The 21,600-nt window shown below is 41.5% G+C and overlaps 1 protein-coding gene across 9 annotated transcripts in view; it reads left to right on the forward strand.

The window, feature by feature from the left end:
• SIL1 (SIL1 nucleotide exchange factor) overlaps positions 1 to 21,600 on the forward strand; it is a 256,886-nt gene that overhangs the window by 173,976 nt on the left and 61,310 nt on the right. For all 9 annotated transcript variants that reach the window (XM_044780572.2, XM_014853836.3, XM_070518153.1 and 6 more), the window contains 3 exons: positions 2,161 to 2,260; positions 10,244 to 10,435; positions 15,029 to 15,150. In XM_044780572.2, coding sequence (XP_044636507.1) covers positions 2,161 to 2,260; positions 10,244 to 10,435; positions 15,029 to 15,150 — 414 coding nt within the window. The remainder of the gene's footprint in view (positions 1 to 2,160; positions 2,261 to 10,243; positions 10,436 to 15,028; positions 15,151 to 21,600) is intronic.

Here is a 21,600-nt window from a genome sequence, read left to right on the forward strand (position 1 = left end):
CACAGAGACAGTTAGGATGTCATTTCAGTAGTTAGACAAGACATAATGGGGAGTGGATGAATTTGGAGATTGAATCTGGAGGTTGTGCCAACAGGCCTTGCTTATGATTTAGATGTAGAGGTTGAAGGAAGGTGGTTAGGGGGAGGGATTCAGGACAAAGCTTCATTTTGGGATTTGTGCATCTAGGTGCTTGGAGGTACCATTTTTTGTACCATAGAAAAGATTGGGAGAGGGACACATTTATGGGAAGAACCATCAACCCTATGTAATAAGTTTCAGGTGACTGGTAAACATTCAAGATCTAAGATATATCAGTTAGGTAGTTGTGTAAGAGTCTTGCTGGTACATGGGAGAGGTTTGGGCCAAAGATGTAAATTTGGGCATCATTGCTTTATAGATATTTAAAAAGAACTAGGGGAGAGTGTAGAGATAGAGAAGATTGTCCAGGATTGAACTCTGAGGCATTCCAACATATAGAGTTCAGATAGCAGATGAAGAACCAACAAAAGAATTAGAGGAGTGAGGAAGGGGAAGAACTAAAAGAGTGTGCTAACAAGAAGCCAGGAAAGGAGAGTGTTTCAAGGAGGGGTGGGTGAACTGTGTAAATGCTGCTGAGTGGTTGAGGAACATGACATTAGTAAAGAGTCCATTGGATTTGGCCATCAATTATTGGTAATTTCAATGAGCAGTTTTGGTAGAGTTGTGGGAACAGAATCAAGATTAGAGCAAATGGCAATGTAAATAGCAGTTAAGAAGGTGGATAGAGAGTGAAGACAATTTGTTCATAAAGTTTTACTCTGAATGGAAATAGGGAAATGACATGATAATTAGAGACCATGGGGTCAAAGGAGTGTTGATATGCTGATGGAATCCAATCAAGGGGAGAAACTGATAATGCAAGCAGGAGGGAGTGGTATAATTATGGGAGTTAAAGCTTTTGAAAAGGCAAGTGGAATCTGGAGCATAAGTTTGATAGGAGCAGGGACACTGTCATCCATTATAATAGAAGGGAAAGCAGAGAGTATAGATTTAGGTGCAGGTTGGTGTATAGAGCTGATGATAGGAAGATGAGGGAGTTCTTGAGGATAACATATGTTTTTCTCAGTGAAGAATGAAGTGAGAATACCAGCTGAAGATTGTTATGTGTGTGTGTGCATGTGCGTGCTTTCAGGCACACATGTACATACTTGTGTATGTGTAGTTGGAGCTGAGAGTGGGTGATGATGGATGGCCTGGGAGAGTGGGACTTAAGGCAGTCAACAGGGATATATGAGACATGATAGGATTAGTCCTGACCAAGTCTTAGAGGAAGGAAATAATCTATTCAAGCTATGACTCTAAATACTTAGCTCCCTCTTAGGGGTAAGGGGCAGGGCAGTGGCATCCTGGTGCACCTGGCAGCGGATGATGCTCTGCTGGGAGAGGGATTCTCTCCCTTATGTTGTAGGATTGTGGTAATTATTTGAATGAAATATTACTTCTAAAGGATTAACACAGTGCTTGATACATGGTTAAGTACTCAATAAATGGAAGTGATTAGCTATTATTAATTAGTTTAGGAGGAGTGAGGTTTAGAGAAGACAGGTGTTTTTTCTTAGGGTCCTAAGGGGTCTCTAGGATGAATAAAAGACTGAATGAGCAAAGCCCTGAGAGCACGTCACTTTCATGAGAGTTGAGGCCTGCTAGGATCTTGAACTATAAGACTGATACTTTCATCTCACCTGGAGCAATCTGTTTTTGTGAAGACAAGCTGCCTTGTCAAATCAAATCAGGCACATGCTTAGGGGCTCAGGTCTCTCTATCCATGCCCACTGCCTTCCAGGAGGTCTTGCCCTGGCACATGTTGAGAGAGCAGCATTGCACAGACATTCCTTACTTGTTTCTAGCTGAGAGCTCTCTGTTTGTGGTGGGCCTCTGTCTGCCCCATGCCATTTCCTCCTGTTTCATGAAATGACTTCATCTTCAGCTGTGTCTTTCCTCCTCTAGTTTCAAGGGATCACCCTGTTGGACTTCTGGCTGACCGAAGACAAAGGTAGGATAGTGTGCTCTGAGTTAGAGCTGGCCTGGTTTAGTTTGCCTTGGAGTGCCAGCCACCCAGAGAGTATTCTTTCTTGGGAAAGATGGTGCCTCCCTCCTAACTCTCAACTTCTCTTTGGACAGGCTGAATATCAATACCAACACCTACACGTCTCAGGACCTCAAGAGTGCACTGGCAAAATTCAAGGAAGGGGTAGAGACGGAGACTTCAAAGGAAGACAAGGTGTGTGATGTTCTTTCCAAGGAGTTAGTATAAAACTGCAGGACAGCCTTGAAGGGAATCACTTTTTCCTGAAGCTTTTGCAATTCATGTGGGATAATGATAACAATAACGTTGTAAAATAATTTAAAGAGCTGTTAATGCCAAATAAGTAACCCTTTATAGATTATTTAAAAAAAAACCAATTCTGGGAGCATTTCTCTCATCATTTAGGTTAAGATCCAATTTCCCATTACATGTTTACAGAAATTAAGACACAAAGTAGAGACAGCCATGAGTGAGGATAATAGAGCTTAAAACCCAGGTCTCCTCACTTACACTTGGATTAGACACAAGCTTAAAGGACAGAGGGGCTGGGCTGGGAAGGAAGAAGCCTGGATCCTTGTCCTTGTCCTTTGAATATGTAGCAAATATATTCTCTTTTCCCAGGCTCAGGTTCCTTAAATGTATAACTTAGGGTGGGACAAGAGGATGACTGAAGTTTCCTCCAGCTCTAAATTTGTCTACAAGCTAAGGGAATGAGAAGGAAAAAGAGGCAGAATGGCAACCCCTTAGCTATACCCCTAATGTCTGGGAGGGCTCGTAGATACAGACCTATACCAAAAAACAATCTTACTCTTAGATGGATCATGAACTCTTGTGATAGCCAGAGAATGTCACAAATCACTTTTTACATTTCTAGTGAATCCTATCCTTGAAATCAAGATCCTCCTCTGATGGCCACCTTTGAAACCTTTCTAAGTTCTCCCTCCCTCCTCTCCTCCTCACAGTCCCCTTTGCTTTGTCTACCACTCTGACCTTGCCCCGGAATTCTAGTAGTATCTTGGAGGGGCAGCATCAGGTTCTTGACAGCTTGTATGCTAGTGGACAAAGCCTTAGGTCCCTTAGATCCTTCAGAGTTAAGTATTTCTGAGACAAATGAACCTTTTTTTGTGTGTGTGGGGAGAACCTAATTAGGATGTGTTAATATGAGGCCAAGTCTCCATGTCTTTGCTCATCTTAGCAAAGTCACATCTCCTGGCATGGAGAGTATGTGTGGTATGAGTAGGTGAATAGCAGGATGGCCGTGGCAACAGCAGAGGGTGAAGGAAGGTGATGAATAAAATTCCATCTCACCACAGGTGTGTTAACTGAGGGGGATGAGGAAAAGCAAAAGCACTAACCTAGGGAAAGTGGTGCTGGCAGAGGAGAGCAGTGCATGCCTAGGTGTCTGGAGCAGAGATTGGTGGGCTCCTTCCTACACATCATCCCCTCAGCATGGGCTCATCACCCACCACCATGTGGGGCTGAAGAAACATAAAATTCAGTCCCTGTTCCGTGTTCTTCTCTGTGGATAGAAGGCCCACTGCACCCACGACTCTTCTCTTTGTTCTCTTTAATGGTATTCTTCTCCCATAATTCAGTTAGTGTAGAAAAGTATGAATATTATGAAAATATTTTTTAAGTATAAAAGCAAGAGATTAAGTTTCCAGTTGCTGCTTTCTTTTGTAATTAAAAATAATCCTCTTGGCCAGCCCGATGGCCAAGTGGTTAAAGTTCTGCCCGCTCTGCTTCAGTGGCCTGGGTTGGCAGGTTTGGATCCCAGGTGCAGACCTGCTCCACTTGTCAGCCATGCTGTGGAGGCATCCCACATACAAAATAGAGGAAGATTGGCACAGATGTTAGCTCGGGGTGAATCTTCCTCACGAAAAAAACAAGTCTCCCCTTTTAAGGGGAGGTCCCATTACCAGTACCCAAATACAAGATTCCTTTACCAGCTGATTTGAGTCAGCTACCACTTCTGTGATATGGCTACCACACTATTTCTTTACTTCTGTGGAGCTTAGGTTGTCAGCTCCTTCACTGAGGTGCTGAGTCCTGAGGTCTTTCTCCCACTTTTATTTGGAGCCTGTCTGGACTGATTTGGCTCACCACCCATGCACTTGGACTGGCAAATAAATGGACTTGCAGAGGGTTGGGGAGTTGCTTACATGTCTCAAGCTCCTGGCTGCAGATGCCCTCATACTTTTTGTTTATCAATCTTTAAACCCAGGTCGTGTGGTGGCTTGCAAGTACAGGATGGTTCTTTTCTATTTATAAGGACAATACTGTCAGATATTGTGTCATATTCTGTCAATTAAGTGAATGTTTTTTGGGACCTGATTTTTTTCTGGAGAAGGGCGTCAACACCATTGCATTCGTTGGTATCTTGGATTTTAGAGAATCAACCCTTCCCAGAGTTCCTGGCTTTGTGGAAAAGCTCTGTCTTGCCGAACTGATTTGGGCTGTTATTGTTGAATTGACCCTTTATCTCTCTATTACCATACTAATTGCTTGAGGTTTTATGTTTTATCATGTCTGCTGTTGTTCACCTGTATCCTATAAATTGTTCCATTTTAAAATACTACCTTAAACTTTTGATTCTGGACAAAATAAAGTAGACTGATTTCTCCCTATTCTTTCTGCTAAGGACAGCTAAAAGCCCTGGACATAATACTGAAAGCAAATATAAGAAGACTGTAAAAGGTGGGAAGAAGAAGATAGACTGGCTAGGGACTTGGAACTTGAGGAATGACATGGCAGGGAGTTCCCTGGGCTTTCTTTTTGTCCTCTATATGTCCCAGAGTGGGCACTGGAGAAGCCTACATCTTGAAAATGCCAATAGGTACAGATAGAAAAAAGCCCTAAAAAAGGCCTGCTCTTTTTAGAGAAAGGACTGGGAAAAGGGCAGCCTAAGAGGACAAAAAGCTCTTTGACAATACCTGTCCTGCTTTAGGGGAAGACTAGGGAAATCTCCCCACGCTCACCCTTAGTGCCAGTGGGAGTTGCATGGGAAACTTGGATTTCCACCTCCCACTTGGTGGTACTAAGTTGCACTCTCACTTATCTACCAGAGTGGTTATCAGCCTAAGCCTAGTTGGGAGCCTAAACTTACACCACCCCCGCCTCCCCCATGGCAATGAAGTGGTATGAGGCAGTGCTCTACTACTTTGACCAAGATGATGTCAGTGAGAGCTGAGCAGAGCCTGAATTTCTATACTCTGTGCAGTGGTAGGAGACTTCTCTACTTCATCCACTGGTGTGACATCAGCAGAGAACAGATGTGGAGACTGGTTTTCCACCCTCCACATGGGAGTAGCAGGCTGCTTCTCTTGTTGGGGTGGTGTCAGCAGAGGCCGAGAAGAGAGCCTGAATGTCTGTTCCTTGCCTGGCAGCATCAAGGTGGTTTTTCACTTCTTCTAGGTGAGGTGGGGGGTGGAGGGTGAATGGAGAGACTGTACTTCCACCCTCTCTCTACCTGGTGGCAGCGAGGCGGTATGAGGCAGCATTCTGCTCCCCACTCTGGGGCCGTGTCTGTGGGAGTAAGTGAGAAGCCTGAACTTCCTCTCCCAGACTAGCAGCAATGAGGCAGTGCTTCAATTCCCCCACAAGGGTGATCTTAGTAGAGGCCAAAGAAGGACTTCCACTCCCAGTGTCCAGCATCCAGCAGTGGCAGGTGTTGCTCTTCCTCCTCCTAACTGGAGAGTGGTGGTAGGAATTTGGAGAGAAGGGAGCTGGAAAAAGGGTTTTTGTAAATGAAGTCCTGGGCATACTCCTAGTGACCCACATGAGAAAGTGACTAGTAACACAGCAGAAGATCTGAGAACTGAACTACAGTGTGGAATACTGCTCAAGATTTGGATTAGCCTCTGGTAGCACACAAAGGAAGCAGACCAAAATAACACTGCAAAGGCTCTGAAAACTAAATTGTCTTGAAGTCACAACCACTCAAGAAGGCCAGAACCAGGACATTAAACCTAAATAGTGCGACTACCTACTGAAAAGGAAGATTTGATAGAATTCAATCTTATGACTTATACCCAAAATGTCCAGGATATAATAAAAAAAATCACTCATCATACCAAGAACCAGGAAAATCAAAACTTGGATTGGGAAAGACAACAGATGCCAGCAGTGAGATGACTCAGAAGTTGGAATTATCTCACAAGGATTTTAAAGCAGCTATCATAAAAATGCTTCAACAAGCAATTGTGAACACTCTTGAAACAAGTGACAACCTCAGCAAAGAAAAAGAAAATATAAAAAAGAACCAAATGGAATTTCAGAACTGAAAAATACAGCTAAAATTTTTAAAAAGTCAATGGATAGGCTCAAAGCAGAATAAAGATGAGAGAGAAAAGAACCAGTGAACTTGGAGACAGATAAAAATTCCTTAACCTGAGTAACAGAAAATAGATTGAAAACAATTGAACAGAGACTTAGGGACCTGTGGGACTATAACAAAAGATCTAACATTTATGTCATCGGAGTCTCAGAAGGAGAGGAGAAAGAATATGGGGCTGAAAAAATAATCAAAGAAATAAAGATGGGAAAATTCCCAAATATGCTGAAAGGCATAAACCCATAGATCCATAAAGCTGAATGACTTTTAAATAGAATAAACCCAAAGACATCAACACCATGACACATAACAGTCAGCCTTCTGAAAACTAAAGACGGAAAAAAATCTTGAAAGCAGCTAGAAAGACACAACACAATATCTATAGGGAACAATGAATAACAGTGGATTTTTCATCTGCAACCACAGAGTCCAGAAGGCTGTGGCATAACATTTTTCAAATGCTGAAAAAAACCAAACCATTCATTCAGAATTCTATAGCCAATGAAAGTATCCTTCTGGAGTGAAAGGGAAATCAAGACATTCTCACACAAAGGGAAATTAAGATTTGTCACCAGCAGACCTACCTAAATGAATGATTAAAGAATATTCTCCAGATAGAAAGGAAATAATAACAGAAGGAAACCTGGGACATCAGGAAAAAAGAACAAGAAATGAATAAAAGTAGGGGAAAACATAATATATTGAGTATCCTTCTCTTGAATTTTTAAAATTGTGTTTGATAGTTGAAGCAAAAATTATGACATCATTTGTAACTCCATATATGTTCAATATGAATTTCACTGCCAGAGTTACCACTTTTTATTTCTTTGTTGCACTTTCATCCTTGTTGGCCAATTCTCTCTTTTGATGATCCATTTTTATGAAATGTTACAAGGGTTTGTCATTGGGGGATGAGGTAAGCCATACAACCACACACTTGACATCTGTGTATGAACTGAATAATGGATGCATAATGACCAGTCACTGACAGACTTTGAAAGAAGTGATGTGATCAGCCACTGAGCATGATGGGCTTTTGTGTTATTTATGTAGTGATTTGTGCACTGAAGAGCTAGAAGCAAAGTTGGTACTTTATGTAATTACAGTTAACATACTGTGACAACTAGAGTTTGAATCGTGTTGGGAGACTGGTGTTGCTTAAACTGTGGGATTGAAATTGGTGCATATCAGATCTGTGCAAAGCAAGAACTGTCTATATCTGATAAAAGACTTGTATCTACAACATATAAAAATCTCTCAAAACTCAACAGTAAAGACCAACAACCTATTTATAAAATGGGCAAAGGATACTAACAGACATTTCACCAAAGAGGATAGGTAGATGGCAAATAAGCATATGAAAAGATGTTTAATGTCATTAGCTGTTAGAGAAATGCAAATTAAATCCACAATGAGATATCACTATACATCTGTAGAGTACCTAAAATAAAAATGGTGATAGTATTAAATACTACTGAGGATGTGGAGAAACTGAATCCTTCATACGTTGTTGGTGGGAATGTAAAGTGGTACAGCCATGCTGAAAAATAATTTGGCAGTATCTTATAAAACCAAACATATGCTTATCGTACGACCCAGCAATTGCACTCTAGAGCATTTATCCTAGAGAAATAAGAACCTAAGTTTATACAAAATGTTTATACAAATGTTCATGCAGTTTTATTCGTAATAGTCAAAACGTGGAAGCAATTCAAATGTTCTTCAACAGGTGAATGGTTAAACCAACTGTGCATCTATACAATGGAATACTATTCAGCATTAAAAACAAATGAACCAGGGGCTGGCCCTGTGGCCAAGTGATTAAGTTCGCACGCTCTGCTTCGGCAGTCCAGGGTTTCACTGGTTCTGATCCTGGGCATGGACATGGCACCGCTCCTCAAGCCATGCTGAGACAGCATCCCACATAGCACAACCAGAAGGACCTACAACTAGAATATACAACTATGTACTGTGGGTTTTGGGGAGAAGAAGAAAAAAAAAAAACAAGATTGGCAACAGATGTTAGCTCAGGTGCCAATCTTTAAAAAAAAACAAAAACAAATGAACCATTGATATGTGCAGTAACTTGGGTAGATCTCAAGTGCATTATGTTTAGCAAAAAAAGCCTATCTCAAAAGGTTACAGACTGTGTGATTCCATCTATATAACATTCTCCAAATGCCAGAACTACAGAGATAGAGAACAAATTAGTGTTTGCCAGGCATGGAGATGGGAGGGAGAGAGTGGGAGCATGAGGTACAGCTATAAAGGAGCACAGTGGAATTGTTTGGTGGTGATGGAACAGTTCTGTAGCTTGAGTGTTCTGGTGATTGCATGAATCAATACATGAGATAAAATTGTATAGAATGATACACACAAACATGCAAATGTGTACATGTAAAAGGTGGTGAAATCTGAATAAGGTCTGTGGTCTAGTTAGCAGTATTGTATCTAGGTCATTTTCTTGGTTTTGATATTGTACTATCCTTATGCAAGGTGTTACCATTGGGGGAAACTGAATGAAGGGTACATGATACTCTCCGTACTACTTTTGTAATTTCCTGTGAGTTTATAATTATTGCAAAATAAAGTGTGTGGTTTTTTGTTTTTTTAATTTTTTTTTCTTTTTTTAAAAAAAAGCCCTTCCTGAGGGCCAGGCACATAGCGTTTTTGTGAGGCAAGGATGACTATTTTCTTATCCTGTTCACTTGCCTCTCATCCCACAGCTCTAGGCCATGACTCACCTTTCTCAGACCTCTTTGCCTGGCCTTTGGCAGCCATGCAGAGTCCTTTAGCTGGGTGGACGGAGAGCATTTCGCTGTTGTTTTAGCCCAAAGAAGCAAGATATGGCATCCCATAAATGTGATTGCTCTGCTAGGAGCTTTGTCTTTTTTGAAAGAGTCTGATTCATTTCTTTGGTTGGTGTTTCTAGGGAGTGCTTGTAACTGGGGCGAAAACCCATAGGTAATAGATGAGCAATTTGGAGCTGACAGCTGTTCATCATCCTGCTTTTTATAAATATTCCTGCCTTTTAATTTTTCTTGGAAGGTAGAGACACGAACCACTGTGACCTTTCAGACTCTCTTTATAAGCACTATCCTCTAAAATTGGGAAGAAAACAGGGAGTGTCATGTATAAAATAGCTAATTAAAGTCTTTTATTCACCTCCAACATATCTTCATTTTAAAAATCTTTATATGTGTGTGGGGTGGGGAGGGATTGAGAGAAAATTATTTGAGCCTTGAGTATAGTACATACAGTAATTTAGCCACTTCAAACAGTTGAACAAATTGTACACCTGTAGTTAGATTGACAGTAATGACAGTGATTTAATTTTCATCAGCAAATTGCTCCCACTCTGACAGCTCTTTACCCACAGTTTCCTACATCTGGGTTTCCCTACAATGCTATTGGATTGGACAGGGCAATGCCAAGATATTCTATGACTGTAGGAGATAGAGAACCAGGCTGTAGATTACCTCTCCTTAGATCTCAGCCTTTTCATGTGAGGGTAGGGATTGAAGATGAGCTTACATTGTGTCTCCTGACCTCAGTGGTTGCAACAAGACTTTCGCTTCTTCCTGAACATTGAAAGTTGGACTGGGGTAAACAAACCTTGGTAAATCTTGAGTGTCTTTTTGGGCCAGAGGGCTATCGGGGTAGACTCTGAGGGCTTGCTTCTCTAGGCATCCTAGAAAGATTCAGAATTTTTAATATAGATTAAAGAAGATTTTGAGTCCTAGAGCAGCAGTTCTCTGAGGATGGGCATCCATGGTAGACAACAGGAGTCTTGGGGAGATGTTGCCAATCAATTTGATTAATCACCTCTTTGCTGCTCTCCTTAGGCAAGGCAGGCCGAGGTTAAACGGCTCTTTCGCCCTATTGAGGAGCTGAAGAAGGACTTTGAGGAGCTGAATGTTGTCATTGAGAGTGACATGCAGATCATGGTACGGCTGATCAACAAGTTCAATAGTTCCAGCTCCAGTCTGGAAGAGAAGATTGCTGCACTCTTTGATCTTGAATATTATGTTCATCAGGTATTGTATTTCCTGGTCCGTAACTCTGACTTTTTAACTAACAGCTCCAAAAGTAAACCCCACTGCCCCAAGCTCTAAGAAAATAGCATCAACATCTTTACTTCTCTCCCAGGGCATTCAGTATTTTTAATCTAGGCCCAGATCTATTGTAGTAAAAATGCATTTTTTTTTTTTTTTTTTTTTTTGCTGAGGAAGATTAGCCCTGAGCTAACATCTGTTGCCAATCTTCCTCTTTTTTTGCTTGAGGAAGACTAGCCCTAAGCTAACATCTGTGCCAGTCTTCCTCCACTTTATATGTGGGTCGCTGCCACAGCATGACTGATGAGTGGTGTAGGTCTGTGCCTGGGATCCAAACCCGCAAATCCAGGCCACTAGAGCAGAGTGCCCAAACTTAACCACTGTGCCATGTGGCCAGCCCCTGTAAAATACATTCTTAGAGGCCAGAGCCAACCTCTTTTTCATTTGGAGTGTTGCCTCCTGTACTAAACTCTTTGCTCTTAACCTTTTGGCCACTCTGCCTCTCACAGGATACTGGTGCTATTTGAATGAAGCTCAAAAAGGAATAGGTGGATCTAAAGATAAAGAGCCACGAGAAGCCATTTGTTTATTAATAAATTAATTTATTGCATGCCTGTTAAGTCCCAGGCACTGTTCTGGGTACTTAAGATACATCTGTGAACAAAATAGCAGAGGCAGATAGACAATAAACATAACTACTGAGTAAATTATAAACAATATATTTGAAGGTGATAAATACTGTAGAAAATAAAAAGTAGAGCAGGGTAAGGATTGGCAGTGTTGTGAGTGAGCATCTCAGGCAGGAGAAACAGTAAGTACCAAAGCCCTAAGGTGGGAGCATGTCTAGTGTGTTTGAGGAACCACAGGGACGTGAGTGTAGCTGGAGGTCAGAGAAGAGAGAGTAGATGAAGCTCAGAGAGATAACTGAAGGAAGATCATGGAGCATCTTGTAGGCCATGGAAAAAAATGAAATTGGACATTATCGGAGGATGCTGAGCAGAACAACAGCATGATCTGACTTACTTTTAAAGGATCCCTCTGCCTGCTGTGTTGAGAATTCGACTGGAGGTGGGAGGCATGGGTAGAAGCAGGGAAACCAGATAGGAGGTTATTGCAATAATCCAGACTAGGACGATGGTGGTCCAGGAAGGCTGTGTAATCAAAATCAAAGGCTTGTTTGAGATCCTCATCAAGACATAGATCTTCAACGTCCTCCCATGTACAACAGCGTCCTTGTTCTCTGTAAACTAGGCTAAAAGACATTCTTTCTTTAGGATTTTGCCAGCCTTTGTGGTGGTGAGAGAGAATGTGTACTGTATCTGCAGGAATTATGGGGCGGCCTCTTCATCTTCTCTCTCTGCTCATAACTCTTTCTCAGGCCTCAAATAGCAGGTCTGTGATCCTCTTAGAGAAAAAACAGACCTGGGTTGTCTTTCCTCTTTCCAGTCTTTCTCTCCAAGGCGAAAAACAAAAATTCCAACAGCTTTTCCGTTATAGATATTTAAAGGATTAAGGATCTTAGGGGTTATTGGCCAGTTCCTCTGATGTTGACAGCTTTTATTTTTTCTCATCTTAACATGCTTGGATGGATCTTTAGGTATCAGATTTCTATAGGCTCTTCCTTTAGTTGCAGCATAAAAGGCCAAAATGACTAGAGAGAGTGAATACACAGGAGGCTAGCAGGGCCTCAACAAATTTTTTTTTCTCGTCAAGCCTGCTAGTCGCCTGGCAGTGTCATCTTTAGGGTGACATCCCATTCTGCTTTCATGACTTTTTGCTGGGCCTGGTAAAGAGTTTCTTGGACATGACCAAACTCAGCCTGAGGTCAGCCCAAGAAACAGTCCCCTGGTGGAGGCCAAACTTGCTCTGTTGGCAGAAGAGTCATAAATTTTGTGGGTTTTTTACCCTTTGATTGAAAATATAAAGTCCTTGGTTTAGGTTGGTATCTCAGGCTTCCACACGGTTGTGATTTCACAGGGAGATTAAAGAAGATGCAGTTTGACCTCGAGTCCCAGTTGTGATGGGGAATTGGGGTGATGTGGTGCTACCTTTGAGGAAGATAGCACTTTTTTTGCCAGAAACTTCACCAGTCCACTTGTGTTCTAGACTCACTGATTAGAAGTTTTGAGGATCCATGGGCTTCAAGGACCCAAACTGGATCTGCCCAAGGATTTCTCACAGCCATATTTGAATTATTAAACAGGATTTGTGAAAAGCAAAACCGTGTTTGTGGAAAACAGTTTGAGAGTTATTTATGAGGAGTGGCCTCTGTCCGCCCCATCCACCCTAGGGCAGTGTGTTTGCCTTCTCTCATATGACTCCTCAATTATTTACCATCACGTCTCCCTTTCTCTGTTTCTTGTTCTCTCATTGTCTTGTCAGTGCTCTGGTTCTCTTTTTTCTTGAGTGTTGGCACAGTTCCCTGCTGCCCCCTTCCTTGTGCACTCCCGCCTTCTACCTTGAGCTCTTCTCCACATGTCCCACCCTATCCTAGAGGCAGCCTGAGAAAAGTTCTGGCTACAGACCCAGATAGGAAGCTGCTGACCAGGGCCCTGCTCATGCTTTCTCATGTGTGACACTGGGCAGGGCCCAGATTTTGGAGCTTGATCTTCTGTGTATGCAGTGGGAAGAATGACTCTTTTCTTCCTCATCTCCAGTGAAATAATAAATGAGAAAACATCTTGAAAAGGCTGAAGTGCTTATGTAAATGTCAGCATTTATAGCACCATGAATTATCTTTATAGTAATAAAGATAAAGTGAATCTAGAACAGAACCTCTGTGACTCTGGGCTGCTTTGCTCTGGGCCTGTCAGAGTGGCAGCTGCTCTGCTAGGAACTCATACCAGCTTTGGTAAATAACTGTCCCAAGCATGGAATGACAGGACTCTGAGCCATGGTTTTGTATCCAGAAAACCTAGAGGAAGGAGGGACAAAGGAGAGGTAGTGAATTCTTAGATTTTAAAATCAGAGTATGTGAGGAAGTACTATTTGTGCTTGTGTCAGCAAAGCACCCCTCCCTGAGTCTCCCTAGTTAGCTGGGCTATAGCCTAATAATCATCCCTTTTCATAAGGACAGATTAGGGCAGAAAAACCCCAGCCCTGGTTTGGGGCCCTGATGGCAGAACAGACTCCATTCTTATTTCACGACCCTGGATTGGCCATCCCTTCAGGTCTGTGGTATCAGGGACCCATCCATTTTGTTGGCACAGATACCCAGATTGCCTTTTTTACTTACAGTGTTTATTTCAGTAACATTTTTATGTGATCAAATTCATTCACTGATTTGATGATTATTTATTGAGCGTCTGATTATATGCTTAGCACTATTCTAGTCACTGGACCTACAACAGTGGACAGACAGACAACAGACAGACAGACAGATGGACAAAAACCTCTCCTCTTGAGGAGATTATATCAGAATGTATAAGAATGACCTTCTAAGTGACATAAACAGGCTAGGCCAACCCAAAAACATAGGTAGAGTCAAATATAGTTCTTCAAACTCAGTTTTTCTGTTAGAGCCCTCTTCCAGTTTGGAAGGACACAGTCAGGTAGGAAAGGGCTCGGTGGTGTCTGGAGAAAAAAGGATGGGTAGCAGTCACCTTGTTGTTGGGCTCTAGCTTCCTGATGATTTGTAGAGGGGGATCAGCAGGTAGGCAAGAGGCAGCCTTTGTTGCAACAAAGATATTTTCAAGGGAGACTGTAACTACTGCTTAGGGATAACAGGATCCAGTGACCTTTCTGAGGAAGTTGAGTTTTCTTGTTCCAGGATACTAATGAAACTTGGGGGATGAGATCCCCTATAGAATAAAAGAGAGAGTCCGGACTTGGAGCTATGGACTTTAAATGATAGGCTACACCAGTGCCGTCTGATAGAACTTTATGTGATGATGGAAATGTTCTGCACTGTCCAATAATAGCCACTAGCCAATAGCACAAGCCTAGACTAAACCGTTTGAGAGAGACTTCTCTGCAGATTTTATCATGAATGTTCTAAGATTCAGTCAACCTTATTCTGTATGTAGCGAGGAAGAGGGAAGAGAAGGGTACTATTGTTATTCCTCTCCTAGCACTCTTCTAGCCCCCCAACCCGTAACAGGTTCCTTTTGTATTCCTGACTTCTAATTAAAAATAAGGTTTTTCTTTAAATGTCTGCTGCCTCCACTGCCCCCAGTGGGGCAGGACATCAACAGGAAGCATGGCAGTATTTAGTAATGCTGATGACGCCACATCTTTATGTTAACAGCTTGTACATTAGGAGTAAGCTTTGTGACTCATTATGGTATTAGAATTTTCCAGGACATGTTTGGCATAAGCAATAGCTAGGTGCCATTTCTGCCGGTTCCCATGCAGGTACTCATAAATCATGTTAGATGAATTAGGAATTCTCCAATTTAAGATTACTTAAAAACTTAGTTTTTACAAATCCTTTCCTAGCTAGTCAGAAAAGCCACTGTTGCTTTTTACTTGACGTTTTAGTTTGGTTTTGAATAGTCACCAAAAGAAAAGCCATAAGAAGAACTCTTCTTTCCTTGATGGCTGTACTATATTTACTAAGCGGTACCTTTGTTGCAGATGGATAATGCACAGGACCTGTTTTCCTTCGGTGGCCTTCAAGTCGTGATCAATGGGCTGAACAGCACAGAGCCCCTGGTAAAGGAGTATGCAGCATTTGTGCTGGGGGCTGCCTTTTCCAGGTAAGCAGCGTGGATGGACAACCCATTGGCCAGAATCGTTTGGGCCCTTCAGGTAAAGTCTAGCTTTGCTCTTGACCTGATTGACTTGGTAGAAGGTTACACTTGAGTTCATGCACATCCCTATCCACATTTCAATGTAATCCCAATGAAACTAGAGTAAGAATTTGATTCTGCCCTTACTCCAGGTAGATAAGAATTTTGACTTGTGTTGTCATTATCTGTGATTCTTTGTTCCTCCCATCTTATATGTATGGACATTTGACAGCATATTTTAGGTCATATTCTCTGTTTTATTCAAAGCAAATAAAAAGTTAGACTAACCATAGATAATTGAGAAGGAGGTGAACGAATTCCAAGAGTTGATCCGTTGGGCAGTAAAGATACATCTATTGATGAATAAATGATGAACCTGACCAAGGAGGGCCTTTTGAGGGGAATGTGTCTTCCATTAGTTGCCTGGAACCAATCAACATGCAGTCATGTTATCATGCTTTCTGGATTGGGAGTTATTTAAATTTCAGTTAGTCTGACTTGTGCTAGAAGACTGATCAGGCAAGAGGAATGGGGAGACAGCGTCTCCAAAGAGTTGATGCAGAAAGATATGTAGGCACTACATCATTATACTCATCCTAAGAAAGTCCAGATGTCTTCAAACTGCAGTTGGTTCAATGGAGGTGTAGTTCCTTCTGCTTTTGAAAATCTGCTCCTAGGACCATTTGTGCCTCTAAAACAGGAACCGATGTCCTGATTCTTGCTGCAAGGGCATGGGTGGTGGCTATTAGGGGTTGTCTTGCTTGGATGCAGGGATTGTGATGTTGTAGGAGAAAGTCTATTCTGAACATTTTTACCGTTGGAGGTTTTGTTTTGAAAAGATTCCCTTTGCCTTTCATCTGTGCTTATCTTTATTTAATTAGAATTTCAGTCTAATGCCCTCTCTTTCTGAAAGGCTTCAGTATCTTTTCTTAGCAAATTGAGGGGCTAAGCTGGGAAGGCCATAATTGTTCCATGAGGAGAGGCTGAGAGCACTGCAGGCCTTTGTTTCCTTTATCATTAACCTGCCTTGATCTTTAAGCCCTGGTTGTCATGTGGTTGTGTTGTTGACAGTCAAGGCTGTGGCCTCCAAGGCACTCTACCTCCGCTGGTCTCACCTACCAGAGCCTCTCCCTGGAAGCCCAGGGAAATCTCTGCCTATGCATCCACTGGAAAGGTGGAGAATCTGTGAGTTTGTCATTGGTAGCTATGATTTCAGCCCTGAAGAAGTTCAAGGTCTTATCCTAATAAGGCTTTAGGGGCTTGAAAACTTACTGAGGCTCACTTTTTGTTTTTCAAGCCATAAAAGAACTAAATCAAACATTATTAACCTCTCTCCCCAAACCGTTTTTGGAAATCTTTTCTGCAATCCCAAGCACTTTCTTTCCACTTTCAATATGAACAAATGATCCTAGATGTCCCTTGCTTATGGAAAGGCATTTCTTGCGGGAAACTGTGTAGCATCTTGATGTCACATGTTAGTTAAAGGGGACTAACTAAGTGACAAGAAGCATGCATTCGGCCTGCTTAGGAGGCCATAACTCACCCAGGGGCTGTGCCAATATGTGATGTTATTAAGACTTTTCTATGATTGTATTAGCATTAGGCCATGTTAACATTTATGCAGCATCACTAAAATTTAAATAGAGATAAATATAAAATATTGCAATTTAGTGTTTTGATGGGAAGCAAACTGCTGTATTCAAAATGTTCTAGCCGGGCTTTTGATGGCTCACTGGAGGGCAGTTACAGTCACAGCGTGGTATGGCGCCAGAGCTTTTGGAAGTCAGCAGCAGGCTCCTGAACATCATGAAATTGTCAATATTTTATTCAAAGAGGAATTTGATAGAAGGTAAGAATAGTTCTATGCAGAGAGGCAGGTTTCAGTGCTCTAGTCTGATATTCATTCTTTACTCTTGATGCCCTAAGTATTGGTTCTGAAGCTCCCTACCTGCCCCTGGCGTACAGGTATACAAACACACGTGCGTGCGCACACACACACACACACACACACACACACACACACACACACACACAGTGATTGGATGAGCTTGCTCTTTGTCAAGAGGGCATTTGTGGGATAGTGAACACAATGGAATCATGGAGTCCCAGGATTTGGGGGTATTATTTAGAAGTCATTCCTTCTAGTTTTCTGCTGATAGGCAAGAAATTGCTCAGTCAGTCCAGATATTTGGGTATTTTAGAGGACTAGGCAGGCCACTGTACCTGGAATCAGAAAATCTAGGTTCAAGTCCAATCTCTATCATTTACTGGCTGTTTGCCCATGGACAAGTGGTTTCACCTTTCTAAGCCTCACCTTTTTCATTTGTTAACTAGAAACAATAATAGATGTCCTCTGAATTTCATAAGATTAAGTGAATGTGAAATAACATAATATACAATAGGTCCTGTGAAAGTGCTTATAAAGCACCTATCCATGATAGGGATATAACATCATCATATTCATCATGTGTCCTTTTTACTGAGTTTTCACTCTTACTCTTTTTTTTTTTACAGTGCAACCCTTTATTGTCCTCATTTTCTCTTCTAAGATGCTTATATTTTACCACCTATATTTCTTGGTGCTAATCTTGCTGCTTCATGAAGGTGTTTATTTCCCTGGGTTAATTGCTGAGTAAGGCATCCACACCCATTTCTATGGATGAAGAGATCTCTTGCCTGGTGTTAAATGTAAAGCAATTATTCCAAGATCAAGAAGAAAGAGTTGACATAAATGTAATTGATGTGGCCACTGAATGTTACATGACCACTGAAATAGTTTGTTCCCTTATTTAAATATTATTCACACTTATTTATGGGTCACACACACTTATTTTCTGCTGTTTGTTGCCCATGGGTAAGGCAGGTTAAGCTCTTGGATAAGATATGCGGAGATAGGAGACTGATGCTTTTGATAACTTCATCTTTTCATGGTTTCTTTCTTTCTTTTTTTTTTTTTATTTTTTTTTAAAGATTTTATTTTTCCTTTTTCTCCCCAAAGCCCCCCAGTACATAGTTGTATATTCTTCGCTGTGGGTCCTTCTAGTTGTGGCATGTGGGACGCTGCCTCAGCGTGGTTTGATGAGCAGTGCCATGTCCGCGCCCAGGATTCGAACCAACGAAACACTGGGCCGCCTGCAGTGGAGCGCACGAACTTAACCACTCAGCCACAGGGCCAGCCCCTCTTTTTTTTTTTTTTAACCTCCTTTCTTCTTCTTCAAGTCAGTTGTTTTCAATGGGCTTTCTATAACCTGTCTTTAGTCTGACCGACCAGGAGTCTCTGGAATCTCAGACAAGCCATTTGTGTTTCTGTGTAAAGGAAGTCTCAGAAAGGCCTTGTGAATTTCAGAGGCCATGTGGCCTTCTATAATCTGGTTTGGTTTTACTTAGCAGCAAACTGGCTGTTTCCTTTTGTTTTCCTCTTATCTCCCTATATGTTTCCTTTAACTTTTAACTGTCAGGAACTAAATTATCAAGAAACTGGTGTGCTTACCTTAGGGAACACTGGCTTTTCCTGTTCTCATGCCCCCACCTCAGTCACTTTTGGTGTCCTATATCCATCTTTAATAACTCACATTCTGATCTGCAAATGTATGAATTACTGTGCAGTTACATGGGCTTGTAAGTGCTCCTTGTATGCTGCACTTTTGTTTGAACTGTCCACAGTTTGTGGGGTATCATGGACATGTGCCCAGTATGAAAAAGGGATGTACATGTGTCATCTGTCGCAGTGTGATTGTGTTCTGTTGTGGTGGATCCCTGGAACAGGATTCTGTCCTATCCTCTCTCTCCTTGCCTCTTCCTTGGTACTTCCTTAGCAGATTTTAGCTTACATATATCTCTTTATAAAATGAATATCTCCCTTAATCCCAACCCTACATCCCCTCATCCCATGCTTTATTGGCTCTCTAGTTTCCTCAGTTGTACTCTTCCTGCTAAAGTTTTACCAGTTCATTTTTAACCATTTGGCCAGTGCCGTATCACTGTGTCCCATCTCCATCTGTTGGTCTCTGATTTCCAGACTTCTTTGCTGCCATCCTCAGTGAATTTCAGTGATCATCTGCATCTTCTCTCCTCTGTCTTTCCTAATGGCTTTTGTGAGCTTGCTGGGGATCAATGTTCTCAACTCCATGTATCTTTATCTTTACTTCTGTTGTCCACTAGATGTCTTGAAACTCATTTCTTCCAACATCTCATGTTCTCTGACCATCTTCATTATCTCTTCCCATTTTCATCTCTCCTGTTGAACACGGTTTTTATCCTTATTGTGACCTCCAGCCTCTGCACTTCTTCCTGTTTTCCCCTTCACCATCAGTGCTCCTCATTCTCTTCTCTCTCTCTAGGTTCCTTCCTCTTAGTTCACAAATGTTCTCAACTACCTATCCACTGACTCCTGTCCCAGCACTAACTTATCCATCACCTCCAACCTGCCAACCTATATTTTCCTTCTCTTCCACACTTCTTAAAGAGTATACACAAAGGGATCCAGATAAGTGCATGTGAGCATTATGTTCCTACTATCACTGAAATTTTTCAAGAGTATTTTGGAATCATTGACATTTCTTTAGCAGTTAACAATGTTGACCACTACTTTCCTTTGGAAACTTTACTTCTCTGCTGCCCTGTGATTATCCCTTGTTTCTTGTATGCCTGTAATTAATTACTCCCTCTCTTTTTCCTTTAATGGCAACATCATCTTCTTACTATCTCCTAATTATAGTTATTCACCAAGATTTTTCTGACCTTTTCCCTTTTCTCTCTTCATTTTCTCTGCCAGTGATCCTGTCTGTTCCCATGGTTTCAAATTCTGCCTCATTGTGGACGACTCCAATGTCTGTGAAGTCCAACCTTTCTCCTCAGGTCCCATCCTCCATTTCCACCAGACTGTCTAATTGCACCTCAGTCTCAAGAAGAAAGTGGAATTCATTTTTGTCTCTCTCACAAACTAAATTTTTCTTCCCACATTGTCTTTTTATCTATTCTTGGCAGTATGATTGTCATAGTTACCCAAGCTTGAAACTTTTGAGTGATATTTGAGTCTTCTTTCTCCCTATTTAGTTAGTTAGTTGGTGACTGAATCCTATGGATTTTTATTTCCACTGTTACTGTCTACTAAACAACTATTTCCCTTTTTTAAATCTATTTTAAGGAATATTGATATTGTGAGAACTGCTAGGAAATAAAACATGAGTAGTCTAAACCAAGCTTAGTAATCCCATTCTTGGATGTAGATTGATTTAGAGATGGGCATATGACCCAGTTCTGACCAATGAGACATAAAGAGATGTTTGCTGGGAAGGCTTCTGGGAGGATTTTGCTCTCTTATAAAAAGAAAGATAGCAAGGAGACCCTGCCTACCTCTTCCTGCCTTGATTGCCGTTGTCTTGGAGCTACAGCAGCTGGCTTAGACCAGTGAGGTGAGAAGCACAAGGACAAAAGCCAACATGCTGAGGAGCATAAAACAGGAGAAAGGCAGAAGGAGGCTAGGTCCTTTATGATATAGTTTAGCTACTGTACTGATTTTGAAATCATCTACTTCCAGACTTTTGTTGTGAGAGATGATTAAATGTCTTTGTTTTTTAAAAACCAATGTTAGTCGTTATTCTTTTACTTGCAACTAAACATACTCATATTAATAAAATTTCTAAAATATCTCTGGGGTCTTTTAAATTCCCTTGGCTGCTTCATAGCATTCATCTCAATTTGCAATTATATATTTGTTTGATTACTTGTTTACTTTTGATAACCCCTATTAGACACTATGAGGAGGATTGGATTCATTTTCTTTTCTTTTCTTTTTTTCCTGAGGAAGATTAGCCCCGAGCTAACATCTGTGCTACTTTTCCTCTTTTTGCTTGAGGAAGATTTGCCATGAGCTAACATCTATACCAGTCTTCCTCTATTTGGTATGTGGGTTGCCGCTACAGCATGGCCGCGGATGAGTGGTGTAGGGCCCTGCCCGGGAACTGAACCTGGGCTGCCAAAGCATAACACTCTGAACTTAACCACTAGTCCATGGGGGAGGCCCTTGTTTTGTTTTGTTTTGTTTTTTATTGTGGTCATAATAGCTTATAACATAGTGAGATTTCAGTTGTACATTATTATTTGTCATATAGCATTTAAGTATGCCCCTTCACCCCTTATGGCCACCTTCCACCTCCCCTGCCCCCAGTAACCACTAATTTGTTCTCTTTGTCCATAAGTTTGTTTATATTCCATATAAGAGTGAAATCATATGGTGTTTGTCTTTCCCTCTCTGGCTTATTTTGCTTAACATGATGCCCTCAAGGTTTATCCATGTGGTTGTGAATGGGACAATTTTGTCTTCTTTTATGGCTGAGTAGTATTCCATTGTATATATATACCACATCTTTATGCAATCATCTGTCGATGGCCACTTGGATTGCTTACACATCTTGG

This window comes from Equus asinus, chromosome 9, assembly GCF_041296235.1.
Source record: "Equus asinus isolate D_3611 breed Donkey chromosome 9, EquAss-T2T_v2, whole genome shotgun sequence".
NCBI lineage: Eukaryota > Metazoa > Chordata > Mammalia > Perissodactyla > Equidae > Equus > Equus asinus.